At 48.9% G+C, this 13575-nt stretch overlaps 2 protein-coding genes across 2 annotated transcripts in view; one reads left to right on the plus strand and one right to left on the minus strand.

Annotated features, from left to right (window-relative positions):
* LOC130266098 (zinc finger protein OZF-like) overlaps window positions 1-13575 on the plus strand; it is a 793423-nt gene that overhangs the window by 763845 nt on the left and 16003 nt on the right. Inside the window, exon 5 of the mRNA XM_056515414.1 lies at window positions 7699-8853. Coding sequence (XP_056371389.1) covers window positions 7699-8853 — 1155 coding nt within the window. The remainder of the gene's footprint in view (window positions 1-7698; window positions 8854-13575) is intronic.
* Window positions 1-13575, minus strand: part of LOC130266127 (uncharacterized) — a 1034314-nt gene that overhangs the window by 487235 nt on the left and 533504 nt on the right. The gene's annotated exons all lie outside the window — the stretch shown is intronic.

A 13575-nucleotide genomic window follows, 5' to 3' on the forward strand; every position in this document is an offset into this window, starting at 1 on the left:
AATGAAGCTCAGAAACACCAAGTTTCACCGCAGTGAAAATCAGGGACTGCCTGTCTGCAGTCACCTGCTGCATGTGGGGGGCTGCAACGCTCCGGGGGTGGGGGGAAGGCTGCAGATACAGGGAGGGGTGGAACCTTGTGGTTTTTCCCGTTTCTGCTCCTCCTCTTCCTCCTCCTCTGTCCCCACTTTTCCTCACACTCCTCTTTCTCCTACTATTCCTCCTTCTCCTGCACAATCACGCCTTCTCCTCCAATGTGCATCGTTGGAACATTTTGTTCTTCAACTCTTGTTCTCCGTCCCTTCTTCTCCTGCTGCCCCCAGGCCCAGCACCCACTGCCGGCTCCCTCTTCCCCCCACACCCACAGCATCCCAGCGCAGGGGCAGGGATGGAGCTGGGGCAGCGCTGGGCTCTCGGCCGCTCCCGCCCGCACTCGGTCCCCACTGCAGCCGCTCCCGCCACGACAGCGCGGGGGGGCCCGGCCTTGGCGCTGCCCCCTCCCACCTCCCCAAATTCCTCTCGCGGGGGGCGCTGGGCCCGGGGGGGCGCAGGTGGGGTCCAGGTGGGGAACGCTGGGACCTGCGGCTCTGCCTGGACCCCCATGGAAGGAAGAACCCGAAAGTGTCTTTACAAACAGATGCTGGGAATCCCCTTGGACATAGGCCAGGGACGGGTACATAAGGAAGTGACAGCAGAAGCCATTGGGTTCAGAAAATGTTATTAATTGACCACACAGACTGCTGCTCAGCCAACGTCCTGCTAAATTCATGAACTCTCAGAAGGAGAACAAAGACCTAACAGAGCCATGAATATCGTTAGCTTTACAAAAGGGGGATGCATATTAAGGGGGGGATGCAGTGGGTGCATTGGGAAGTCTGTACCTCTCAAGTACTTCAGCCAAGTAGAAGAAGCCTCTGTGAAATGGCTGAATGCTCAGGCTAAAAAGCATCTTTCCGTACTTGGGGAAAAAAAAGCACATATAGAAAGGAAAAGGTTAAATATTTGCCACATGTATTGACTGAAGGTTTGTGCTGTATTGACCCAGAGAAGGACCTGGGAATCTCACAAGTAACGTTACCCAGCAATGGAGTTGAGACAATTCTGAGAACTAATAAGGAATTGCAGGACCTGGATTGAGGATTCTCTGTTCGAGCCAGAACATTGTATGAGTTTTTAAACCCAGACAACCTCAATGTTGTGGTATGGATTCAAGAAACAGCATAACTTCAGAAAATTAAATAAAACCAAAATGTTTGGTGTCCCAGTCATGGCTCTTCCAGACTCAGAAAAGAAATTGGAATTGTGTGTGTGTTATAGTACTGTCCTGGTTGAAGGGCAGGTGTCTGCCGATAAAGGCAGAAGTTTTCCTTTGAAATAGAGACTTTAATTCCACTCCCCCCAAGTATTATAATTGTTTGAATCAAAGACTCTGAGGCAGAGATAAGGGGGTAGGAATAACAGCTCTTTTACCAATATCTCTAACCGTACAAGCAGAAACAACAGCAGTTGTTAAAATTACCAACAAAACAGAACAGATTACTCGGTTCCAGTCCTTTCTTTAGCTGTGAGCACACTCTCTCTCGGCGGGAGCGGAGGCGGGAAGGGGCGGCTGCGGCCGCGCCGGTCTCGGGTGGGAGCGGCTGGAGCGGGCAGCTCCTCGCTCACCGTTTGGGTTCTGGTGCTCAGCTGTGTCCGCAGAGACTGGAGGCTGCAGGGGGCAGATGCAGGGCAGGTGATCGCAGAGGGTCTGGCTCTCCTGCGTTCCGCCGCGTGGCTCCAGACCGGGGGATCCTCCTCTGAGCTCCCGGAAGCACGAGTGCCCCTCTCGAAGCCGAATCTCACCTACTCCTTTTGTCTAGAGTCCTTAGAAGGTCCTGGGTGTAACCTGGCCAGTTCCATTGGCATGATAAAGGGAAAAAATTCTTTAAACTGACACAGTAATAGAAAAACACTCAACCCCCAACATGTACATATTATATTATTGCTTTTGGTAAATATTAAAATTAATGCTACATGTATAATGTTGGAAAACTTGCTGTATTAATAAAATTTCTTTTAGCTTTGCTATTAACCAAACTTATAAATAGTACAGCTATAAATATATTTTTCTTGGACTATAACATGGTGAGGTAAAAAGCTTTTGTTCATGTAATTAAGTCCGAGAATGATAGAAAAGATAATCAAGAAATGTTTCACATTCTTGGATTATGGGACACCAGACCTCCAGGGAAGGAAAAAAATGTTGATTTACAGGTTGGAGGGGAATGTGTTTGAACAATGCATGAAAGACCGATGAATATGCAAGAGGTCGATGCATTAAGGAAGTGCTTTCTGAGTTAGGTAGGCTCTTGTCTGGAGGCCAAGTACCCTGTGGGTGTAACCTTTTGCTTTATTGTTTGTCTCTTATTGCCTTTTATTAAACCTTTAAATACTTACAAGGAGAGTCAATCTCGCTTTTAAAAAGTGGATGTTAAACAGGGCCATTCCAAAGGGATTCTTGTGACAAAATGTTTAACCCAGAGTGGCCAGAGTGGCCTCATTGTCTGCAGAATTGCGCAGCCACAGCTTTAATGGGACCTGAGGCACAAAAACTGATGGCAGGAGGATCTCCTGGTGTTCAAGTTCTGGCACCAAGTTAAAGCTTTGATAACCAAAAGAGCCTCTGCATGGATGAGCAGTGCTCGGTGATTACAGAATGAAACTTGTTCAGTGGCACAGGAGGATTTAGAATTGACGACAGGGGAAGGGTTTAACCCAGCCTTCTGTTTGAGCAGCCTGCACAGGGGCTGGGAACAAACCCATGGCTGCATTCAAGTGACAGAGCTCCAGAGGCAGGCTGGGAGAGATTGATGAGACATTCCCTGGCCTGAGGGACAAAATGTGTTCATGGATGGGCCTGCAAGGGCAGGAGAAGGGAAAAGAGTTCCAAGACACGCTCTGATTAAGGAAAGGGAATTAGAGCAAGATTACACTCTGCCTAAGGAGTGCAGAGAAGCACCACTGGTGGCCAAGTGGCATGGCCCATCCCAAGTGTCCCTGAGCACAGAAACAGCCCCAGCACAGCTCAGCACGGGGGGACCCCTCACCCTGGGCTCAGGGGCTCTCAAGCCCCGCAGATTTGCACTTCCCGGCTGCAGCACCAGCATGGGAGGCCCCACTGAGCCTGCACTGAAGGCAACGCAGCAGCAGCCAGGGCTCCACAGCGGGGGAAGCCCCTGTGCCTGCCCACACATCCTCTGCTCAAATCCTCTGCCTGGGCACCCTCCTTTGGCATCTCCAGCCACTGGGGCCAATCCTTGCTGCCACTGCTGCAGCTTCGCTGCTTTCTGTGCCTACACTGCCACAGCTGCTGGGGAACACAAGGGCACAATTCCACTCTGGCTCTCCATTACACTCACACACTGGGCTGCCTGGGATTCGATTGCTGGAAAATATACAAAATCTAAATTAAAAAAAAAAAAATCTTAATTCTGGACTCGGGCTTGGTTTGCCTTTGCATTGGGGAAAGGAATTTTAAAGGTTTTTTTAAGGAATGTTACACGGTTCAACAGAGATCAGTTTAACTATCCCAACAAACTGGGAATGGCCCAAAAGAGACCCACAAATGTAACGACCATTAACAAAACATCAACGGCCATTAGCAAACATCAAGGAACACCCACCCCAGACACAGCCCCGGGCAGTGCTGGAGACACCTGGTCTGGAAAAGGCTGAGAAGGAAATCCAGGAGTGGGACCAAATTAACATCAGAAGGACAGAATCAGAGGCAAAGAAATCCGGGTCCTATAGTAAACTAGATACTAAGAACTACACAACTTGGAAGGAATGAACATCAATCCAATGTATTTCAATGGACTCAGACTGTATGAAATTTCGGAAAAATCCAGTGCAATTCCCGTGTCATGGAATGATTTTCTCTGCACACCCGGGCTATGTGTGGAAGAAATTATTTCTGTTAGCACATCTTCGCAAGAATCAAATAATGTCTTGACTCTCTAACACTAAGGATGTCAATTAAAAAGCAGATTGTGGGGGGCCATATGTGAGTCATGCAATGGCTGCTGTGCAAGAGAAACATGGGTTCCAGTTAGCCAGGGGAGGAGCTTTAGAAATGCAAATTAACACTGCTGGGGCAAAAACATCCATTTATCATTGGAATTACAGAATTAAGTTACAAGGACAGGCAGTGAGGTCACTGAGAATGTCAGGAAAATTAATCCAAAAACACCAGAAGTTAATGTCCAAAAAGGAGACAGAAGAGTTCTGCTTTGCTTTATTTGAATAAAGGGAGAGACCATGGGCCATTCCTCTGTGATCTCTCAAATTTTTGGAGGACGCAGCCTCCTTTTTACCCTATTTTCCCCGCCGTGTTTCTCTATCTCCTTTTCCATCCACTGAGATACTGGAGATGTACAGACATCCCGGAACGCCTCACACACATGATTCCCTTCTAATTATAACCCCCCCTTTTAATTCTTAATTCTTATAGAAGTCACAGCTTTTCCCCATTGCTTTTTTCTTCTTTCAATATCCTTCAATGTTTCACTTATCAGTAAACCTACACTTTGTTTTTAAAGGCAATTTTCTCTTTCCATTCATCAATCACTGTAATCCATCCCATTGTTTCTTTTATCCCTCAATGCTGGTCTTATCTACCAGCAGATCCACAGCTCATTTGTAAAGACAAATCCAACATTCCTTTCAAGAATAATTCCAAAACCAAAGAGGATCCAGGAAAAGAGATTGAGTCAATAGTAATTAAAACATTGTAAACACAATTCTTGAGAAAATGAGGAGGGAGTGAAGGCAGTAAGACTAATATCGTGGGAGGGGTGCACATTAAAGGGGACATGCAGTAGGTGGATCAGGAAATCTGAACCTTCCACGTACCTCAGCCAGGGCAAAGGGAGAGGCAGATGCAGATGGGACAATGAGGACAAAAATGAGGCTATGCTTTAGAGACATATTCAAAGTTTTTAACCCAGTTCCTCCCCCATCTCACCTTTTCCAATCGAGTGCAGTTGTCCGAGTCCTGATAATTGTTTACTTTGTTAAAATTTCTTTTACAGAAGTAAACTTTATAAAAGACATCGTATTGATTCTAACAATTGCTAAAGCCAACACTGTAATATATTTATCACAGTGGCCTTGATCTTAGAGCCAGGCTTGGGCTAGGGAGTGCGACTGGGGCTGCCATTGGGCTTAGGTCCAAGAATGGTGTTGGCCTTAGGGCAGGAACTGGGGCTGAGTTTGGGAGTTCAGGCTAAAGCTGGCATTGGACTTTGGGCCGGTGCCCAAAGCTGCACTTAGGGCTTGAGACTGCCATGGAGGCTGGGCTTAGAGCTGCAATTGGGGCTGGCTTCGGGCTTAGAGCTAAACGTGGCATTTGGTTTAGGGCTGAGCATTTGGCAAGGGGCTGGAATTGCGGCTGGGCTTTAGATTAGAGCTGGAATTGAGGTTAAGGCTAAATGTGCCATTTGCCTTAGGCCTGGCCTTGATGTTGGCTCTGGGGCTGCCCCAGTCTGGCACTGGGATGAGGTTAAATCCGGGAGGGTGAGTGTGTCTCACCATGGAGTGAGATTGAGATCCAGGATCAGGGTGAGCTTTGGGACCGAGCGCACGCCCAGACGGACAGGGGAGATGTCATTGTAGGATGTCCCTGGCATCGTCACAGCCCTGCTCAGGCACCACCAAAAGGCAGCAGGAGCTGGCTGGTCCCACATCCAAGTGCTCCCAGCACCCACAATATCCCTCTGTCCAGTCTGTTCAGCTGTCCTGGACATGCTCCCTCCAGGCTCTTTGTCACCTCCTTGATCCAGAGCATGGGATATTGAGTGGCTGCACACAAGTGGCTCCAGGACACTTCCTGCTGGGACACTTGCCTCTGGGAACAGCTTCTTGTACATGGCTGGGCTCCCCTTTATACTTCCAGGCATTTCCTGCCCATCTGCATCCTCAGGGATGAGGCTGTTTGTCTCACAGCCGTGGCTCTGAGGGAGCAGGGATGCCTGTGCAAAGGGCTGCCTCCCTCTGCACTCTGGCAGCTCTCACCGAGGCTCTGCCAGGGGTGAAGGCTCCTGCAGAAATATCCCAAGGCTGCAGATCTTCCTCATCCTGCTCCTCCACTGCTGGTACCACAGAGTTCCCTGCACATAGGAACACCACCTTTTCCTCTGGAGAAACCTGTTCCAGCACAGCAACGAGGGTCTTCTGCTGTGGCACTACCACAGCATCCTTGAAACCGTGGGCTGGGAAGTGACATTTCCTGGCAATGGCTGCTGTGTGTCTGGCTGATGGGAACCCTATTCTGCAACGGCCTTGGCCTCCACATTTTCTTTCTGGATTTTCCTGGCCAATCTGCATGCTCAGGAAGGAGCAGGTTACGGTGACACCTGTAGGGAAAAAAGCAGAGGATGTGGAATAAAAGAAGAAGGCACACCATTGAGTCGAGGCAGAAGAAATATAAAAAAGTTTCTAAAATGGAGTCAGTAGCAGAAGTAAGGTGGTGTAGTGGTTTTGATTTGTCAATTTCCATACACTCATTTCCTGCTTTGAGATGGGATTAGGAGCAAAAGCAAGGCAAGCTTAAAACTTAAAGAATGTAAAGGAAACTTTTATCAACAACCTAAAAGAATAATAAAATTCAGAATAAAACTTTGTCTTTCAATACAGGATGTGACCATATGTACGCATTTTATCAGCATCTGTTGAATCCAGGTGGGGCAGTGTTCCTTATCTCTGTGGGAGATATTATCTGCTAATGAGCCATCTGTTAAAACCAGGTGCAGCAGTAATATTTATCTTTTCCACAACCCATCCTTCCTCCAGGGATATACCATCTGCTAATGGGCCATTGAGTTCCACTGCATGACTGATAAAATTACATCATCCCATTGGGAGATGATCCAGCCAGGGGAGGAGCCGAGCCTTTCCTACCTGGATAAAAACTGAGATGATGAACACCAAAGCAGCCTTTTTCCCCTGGATTCCAGAGGAAAACCAGACCATTCCACATCATCACTGGAGCTTCAGAGGAAAACTGCATCCTTCTACAGGATCACTGCTTGAACTGAAGCACATCTGCCACTCCAGGAGGACTGCAGCCACCATTTAACGGGACTGCTACCAACACCCTGACTGACGGACTGTCAGGTTGTATTCTGACTTGGTGAGTGTTTTGGGTTTGTTCTTTGCTCTTTGTAATATTGTATTTCTATTTTAATTATCCTAGTAAAGAACTGTTCTTCCTATTCCTAGTCTCTTTGCCTTAGAGCCCCTTAAATTCAAAATGATAATAATTTTGAGGGAGGGGGTTTACGTTATCCTTTTGAAGAGACACTCCTGCCTTTCTTAGCAGACACCTGCATTTCAAATCAAGACAGGAAGATTTTGGGTCTGAATATTAGTGTTTGGGAGCTTTCATACAGATAGCAAGTTGCCCAAAGATTTCCTGAGTTGAACTTGGGAAAGGAGGGACTCGCAGTCCATGGAGCTCTCTTCTTGTTTTTTTTTTCCCTCAAACCAGGATTTGTCATTCCCAATGCGTGCAAAGACGGAGCAGAAGGAAAAGCCCCAGAAATCCCTCATGAGGAGAGGGAAACCCAGCCCAGGGAGCTGCGAGGAGGAAAGACCCTCCCTGAGCCAGGAAGGCGGCCGGAGATGCAGGCAGAGCTCAGAGCTGGTGGAGAAGCCTCATGGAGGGGAGAAGCCCCACAAGTGCTTGGAATGTGGGAAGGGTTTCAGCTGGAGCTCCCATCTGATCCAGCACCAGATGATCCACACTGGGGAGAGGCCTTATGAGTGTGGGAAATGTGGGAAGAGCTTCACAACTATTTCTTATCTGCTGCAGCACCAGGTCGTCCACACTGGGGAACGGCCCTACACCTGCTTGGAATGTAGGGAGAGCTTTAGGTGGATGTCTAGTCTGATTAAACACCAGCGCATCCACTCTGGGGAGAAGCCCTATGAGTGTCCTGTGTGTGATAAGAGGTTTCAGACCAGCTCCAATCTCCTCAGACATGAGCGGATTCACACAGAAGAGAGGCCCTTCCGCTGCCCCGACTGCGGGAAGGGATTCAAGCAAAACTCCACCCTCGGTGCCCACCGGCGCATCCACACTGGGGAGAGGCCTTATGAGTGTGGGAAATGTGGGAAGAGATTCAGAAACGTCTCCCACCTGATGCAGCACCAGGTGGTCCACACAGGGGAACGGCCCTACACCTGCTTGGAATGTGGGAAGAGCTTTGGGCAGAGCTCCACCCTGAGAGTCCACCAGCGGATCCACACTGGCGAGAGGCTCTACCAGTGTCCTGTGTGTGATAAGAGGTTTCAGACCAGCTCCAATCTCCTCCTACATGAGCAGATTCACACAGAAGAGAGGCCCTTCCGCTGCCCCGACTGCGGGAAGGGATTCAAGCAAAACTCCACCCTCGGTGCCCACCGGCGCATCCACACTGGGGAGAGGCCTTATGAGTGTGGGAAATGTGGGAAGAGATTCAGAAACATCTCCCACCTGATGCAGCACCAGGTGGTCCACACAGGGGAACGGCCCTACACCTGCTTGGAATGTGGGAAGAGCTTTGGGCAGAGCTCCACCCTGAGAGTCCACCAGCGGATCCACACTGGCGAGAGGCTCTACCAGTGTCCTGTGTGTGATAAGAGGTTTCAGACCAGCTCCAATCTCCTCCTACATGAGCGGATTCACACAGAGGAGAGGCCCTTCCGCTGCCCCGACTGCGGGAAGGGATTCAAGCACAACTCCAATCTCACTGTCCACCGGCGCACCCACACCGGGGAGAGGCCCTACGAGTGTCCTGAGTGTGGGAAGAGCTTCTCACAGAGCTCTAACTTGACCCGACACGAACGGAGCCATCACTAAGGGAAGCCCTGTGAGTGCCCCGAGTGTGGGAAGAGCTTCGTGCTCTGCTCCAGCTCCATCCCCCATGGGAGGATCGGTGTTGGATGATCCCCAGTGAGGCCCGTTGGGCAGAGCCCTGGTGATCCGTGGCCATGGTGATCCCCGTTGTGTGGCGGGACGGGGTTGCCGAGATTTCTCTCCTTTCTCCTTGTCCTGCTGTGATTTGGTTGGTAATAAATTCCCTCCCTGTGCCCAGGCTGGGTCTGTTGTTCCCGTTCGGTGCTCGGGGCGGGATCTCTCCTGTTCCTTCTCTCAACTCCCGGGCCTCTCCTCAGCCAATCAGACAATGCGATGGAGAAGCTTCAGCCAATCAGAGAGAGCAGCTCTGATGACTCACCGGTTGCCGGGCAGACCCGCAGCACCCAGTGTTCCCCACCTGGACCCCGCCCTCCCCGCGCAACCACGATCCCCCCCGCGGGGCTCCCCCCAGTCCCGCCTCCCAGTAAATGGAACTGGGTCTAACTGGGAAGCTTTATTGGGAACACTGGGAGCAGCTGGGCGGGGGCAGAGTGACAGCAGGGCTGGGGGTACACACAATCCCCCCCCAAATCAGCAAGGGGACAGAGCGGGGGGTCCTGGCCGGGCCTGCGGCCACGGGGAGGGGCTGCAGCCACTGCTGGGTCAGGAGCTCTCAGAGCAGAGAAAAGTGGGTGACACTGTGTTGGTGGCCCCAGGGGGAGCACACACGCTCCCGGCCACTCCCTCACCTTCTTGCATAGATTCCGAGCCCCAGCGCCAGGAAGACGAAGCCCAACTTGAAGACCCCGATCCCCGTCAGCACTTTGCTGCACCCGGTGTCCGGCGGCAACATCATTGGGTTCCGCAGGGTCAGGATCCTCCAGATCCCTTCACAGACACCCCAAGCCCCTCTAAGCACCTCTCCAATCACCCCCAACCCACCGAGGACCCCCTGAAACCTCCTCCCAGTCTTGTACCAGCCTCCCCGGGACCCACCAAAGCCTTTCCTGTCCCTTTCAGGATCTCACAGCCCCCTCCCAGTTGGCCCCCACAACCCCAGGACTCCCAAACCCTCTCCCAGTCCCTTCCCAGCCTCTCCATGACTCAACAAGACTCCTTCCAGTCTCTTCCTAGCAGAAGCAACCTCATTCTAACCCTACTTTCCAATCCCTGATCTTTTTCCAGCCCCTCTAAGCTCACTCAAATCCCACTCTGTTACACCCAGCACCCCCAAACTCCCTCCCAGTGCCCATCAGGACCGGCTGAACCCCATCACACCCTCCTCAGCATCCTTCAAACCCCTTGTCAGTCATTCTAAACCCTGAAACCCCTCTCCCAGTTTAAACCAGGTTATCTCAAACTTGCTCCCAGTTACTCCCAGGACATCTCAGTCCCTTTCCCTGCCCCCCCAGTACCTCCACACTGCCCTTGCACTGCAGGGTCCAGGCTGTGCCCCAGTGCAGGCTCAGGGGGTGCTCCAGGCTGATGTGTTCCACCTGGAAGCTGGAGGTGACCCCCCCACACCTGGGGAGGGTTTCCAGCAGCACCAGGAGCTTGAAAGAATCCAGTCCCCACTGGAGACCAGGTCGGTGGCCACCACATGCCCTGAGAGCTCCTGCTGGCCCTGGAACCACCTCAGCTGGATCTGGGCAGGGTAGAAATCCATCACAGAGCAGAGCAGGCAGCCAGGGCTGGGCTGGGATCTCGAGGGCCACAGTGAGATGGACACTCTGGGGGGCACTGGGAGAGAGTGAGGATACACTGGGATCAGCTGAGGGGAACTGGGAGTGATGGGAGAGGGGTGGTGTGGCACTGAGAGGGACTGGGCATGAAATTGGAGAGAGTGGGAGAACACTGGGAGGGAGTGGATTGGATCAGGGTACTGGGAGAGGGGATGTCAGTCTGGGATTGGACTGAAAGGGACTCGGGAGGGACTGGAGGGGCACTGGGGGAGAGGGTGGAGGTCTGGGAGTGGAGTTAGAAGGAGTGGGAGTGGATTGGGAATGGAATGGCTGTGGACTGAGAGGAATTAGGAGAGACTGGTGACACTGAAAGGACTGTGAGGACACTGGGAGGGCCTGGGGAGGCTCTGAGGAGGCCGAGATGCACAGGTGGGGGGCACTGGGAGAGACTGGGATGGACTGGGGTGTCGCTGTGGGGGCGGATGTGACACATGAAAGGATGCACTGCATTTCAGAAGGGTAAAATCTGTTTATTAGAACAGCATGCTGTCTTTCATACACTCTACAAAGTTTACACTTTATTCATTGTTAACAGTAGATCGACATGAGGTTCATTGGTGTAAAACCATCTCCACCTCTGTTTCTCACAAAACTTTTCTCAAAATACTTTTCCCAGCTGCAGGTTTGTTTCTTCTTGCTTATTTTCTTCTTCTTTTCTCAGTCTCCATACCAATGGCCAAACTACTTTCAGAAGTAAACCTTATCAATTAACTCTCTCTGGCTCACAGACCAGCTGTAATCCCCTTCCATAATCCAACCCCCCCTTTTTTTTTAATTTAAACCAAGAGTGCAGCTACTAAGGATTTTGCAGGGCCCTTGCAGAAATCCAAGCAGACAGCTTGGAGACAAAGCAATACCTCAACTCTCAAGGAAACCATTCAATTATTCTCATCTTCAAAATTAAAATATTCCCATAAACTGACTCATTGCAATCTGGTAAATCCATAAAATATAGACTCTCAGAATCCCGGCATCCATAACCTTGCATTATCAATAAAAATTACATTAAAAAGACACATAGAAAATGAACTTTCAAATAGAGTTACAGACTCCACAATCCCTTGATGACACATTTGTGGCAGAATGATACCTTCACTTTTAGTTCAATAAATTTTCCTCCACATAGAGTTACATTTTGTGGCCAAAAGACCAAGTCATTTGTCCACTCACCAATTAGAACTAAGCAGCATCCACTTTACAACTGGCCACTGCTATCATAATGCAAGCAAACCTAGTTGCTTAAAGTGTGGGCTTTCAGCTACTAATTCAACACCCTTATACAAAAGCAATACCTTTCCCTAGGTACATTGAGTTCCTGTCTTTTGGGGTAGTAAATGCTGTGTGAAAGGAAATGGTGCAAGACACATCACTCAGTCCTGCCAACCTCTCTGTGGAGGAGAACAAAACCCAAAGTAAAGGTAACATCCACCAATTTAAATTTGTGTTTTCAGCCTGAGTCATATGTCCCCATTTACTTGCCTTGAGTGATCACCTTCACACAGTGTTCTTTCAGAGTCCACACTTCAATCCACCTGATGGTTGGTGTCTCCCATGCATTCTGCTTTGGCTGTGGAATCATCCATCCTGCTCCTTCTGGTGTGCTCCAAGTACGGCTTAACACAGCGAGCAGCAACCCAACGAGGGCCATCCTCTGCCAAAACACAAGCATACCCTCTCCCCATGTTATTAATTGCACTGGGCCAGCCCATATTCCAGTAATGAAATCCTTAACCCATACCTTAACATCCTTATGAAAATTCGGCTGTTTAGAATTTAAAGAAGAAAATCATGAAATTTAGGATACATCTGTGAATCAGGCAAAGGACACAAGAAGTTTAAGACATAAACAGCTTTGTCCAATCTCACATGAGGTGCTTCCCCTTTACATTCCCCCATTTTTGCTTTTGAATTTGGCACTTCACCAAGAGCACTTTCAATAATTGCTTGGCCTGCCAGGGTATGGGGGATACCCATAGATTGTTCAATCCCACAGACATGAAAAAATATTTGCAATTTCTGTGAAATAATATGCTGGACCATTATTCATTTTTATATGCAAGGGAACACCTAAAATAGAAAAAGCATGACAAAAATGATGAATAGCATCTTGAGCTGTTTCACCTGCAAATGCTGATGCAACTACAGCACGAGAAAAAGTATCAACCATAATATGAACATACTTTAAATGAGCAAATTCAGGCATTCTTGTAACATCAGTTTGCCATTCTTGCAAAGGGAGTAGACCCCTGGGATTAGTACCGTAATATTCTGAAATATGAGTCATCTGACAATCAGGACAAGAAGAAATGATAGATTTTTCCCCTGAAAGCTAATATCCCTGGTTAAAGTCAAAATAGGGTGAGAAAGCTAATGATATATTATTTGGCCTGTAAAATAAAACAAAGCAGATTACAATTCATAAGGCTTTTGAAAACACCGTTCAAAGTATCATTGCTGTCCAGCTATCACACAGTTAGAGGATCATGGCCTAAAATCTCATGACAACGTCTGCGACCTTTGATGATAATGTCTGCAAAAAGTTCATAAAGCCCTGGAGCTGTTTTCCAGGATCTGAAAGACAAAAATATCCACTCCAAAATAATCTCCCCACTCATCATTCCATTGACCCAATATTCCACATGGCACTTCATGATCTTTTAAGGTAAATAATAACACTCCAACACAAGGATCTATCCTGTTAACAGATTTACACGTCAAAGCCAGTCCAGTTTCTTCTAAAGCCTTTTCTGCTGCAGCAGTCAAATATATCTTATCAGTAAAGAAAGTAGTCCCTGATGGCAATTCAAATAAAGGTAATAGTTAATGATTAATTATCCCTAAATATGGCCTAATCCAACCTATTGCACCAACCAATTTTTATACATCAATAACAGTTTTAAGTTTAGTGTCCAATTTGACAAGTTGAGACATAATCTGAGTATTGGCCATTATCAACCCCA

Source organism: Oenanthe melanoleuca, unplaced genomic scaffold, assembly GCF_029582105.1.
Source record: "Oenanthe melanoleuca isolate GR-GAL-2019-014 unplaced genomic scaffold, OMel1.0 S001, whole genome shotgun sequence".
NCBI lineage: Eukaryota > Metazoa > Chordata > Aves > Passeriformes > Muscicapidae > Oenanthe > Oenanthe melanoleuca.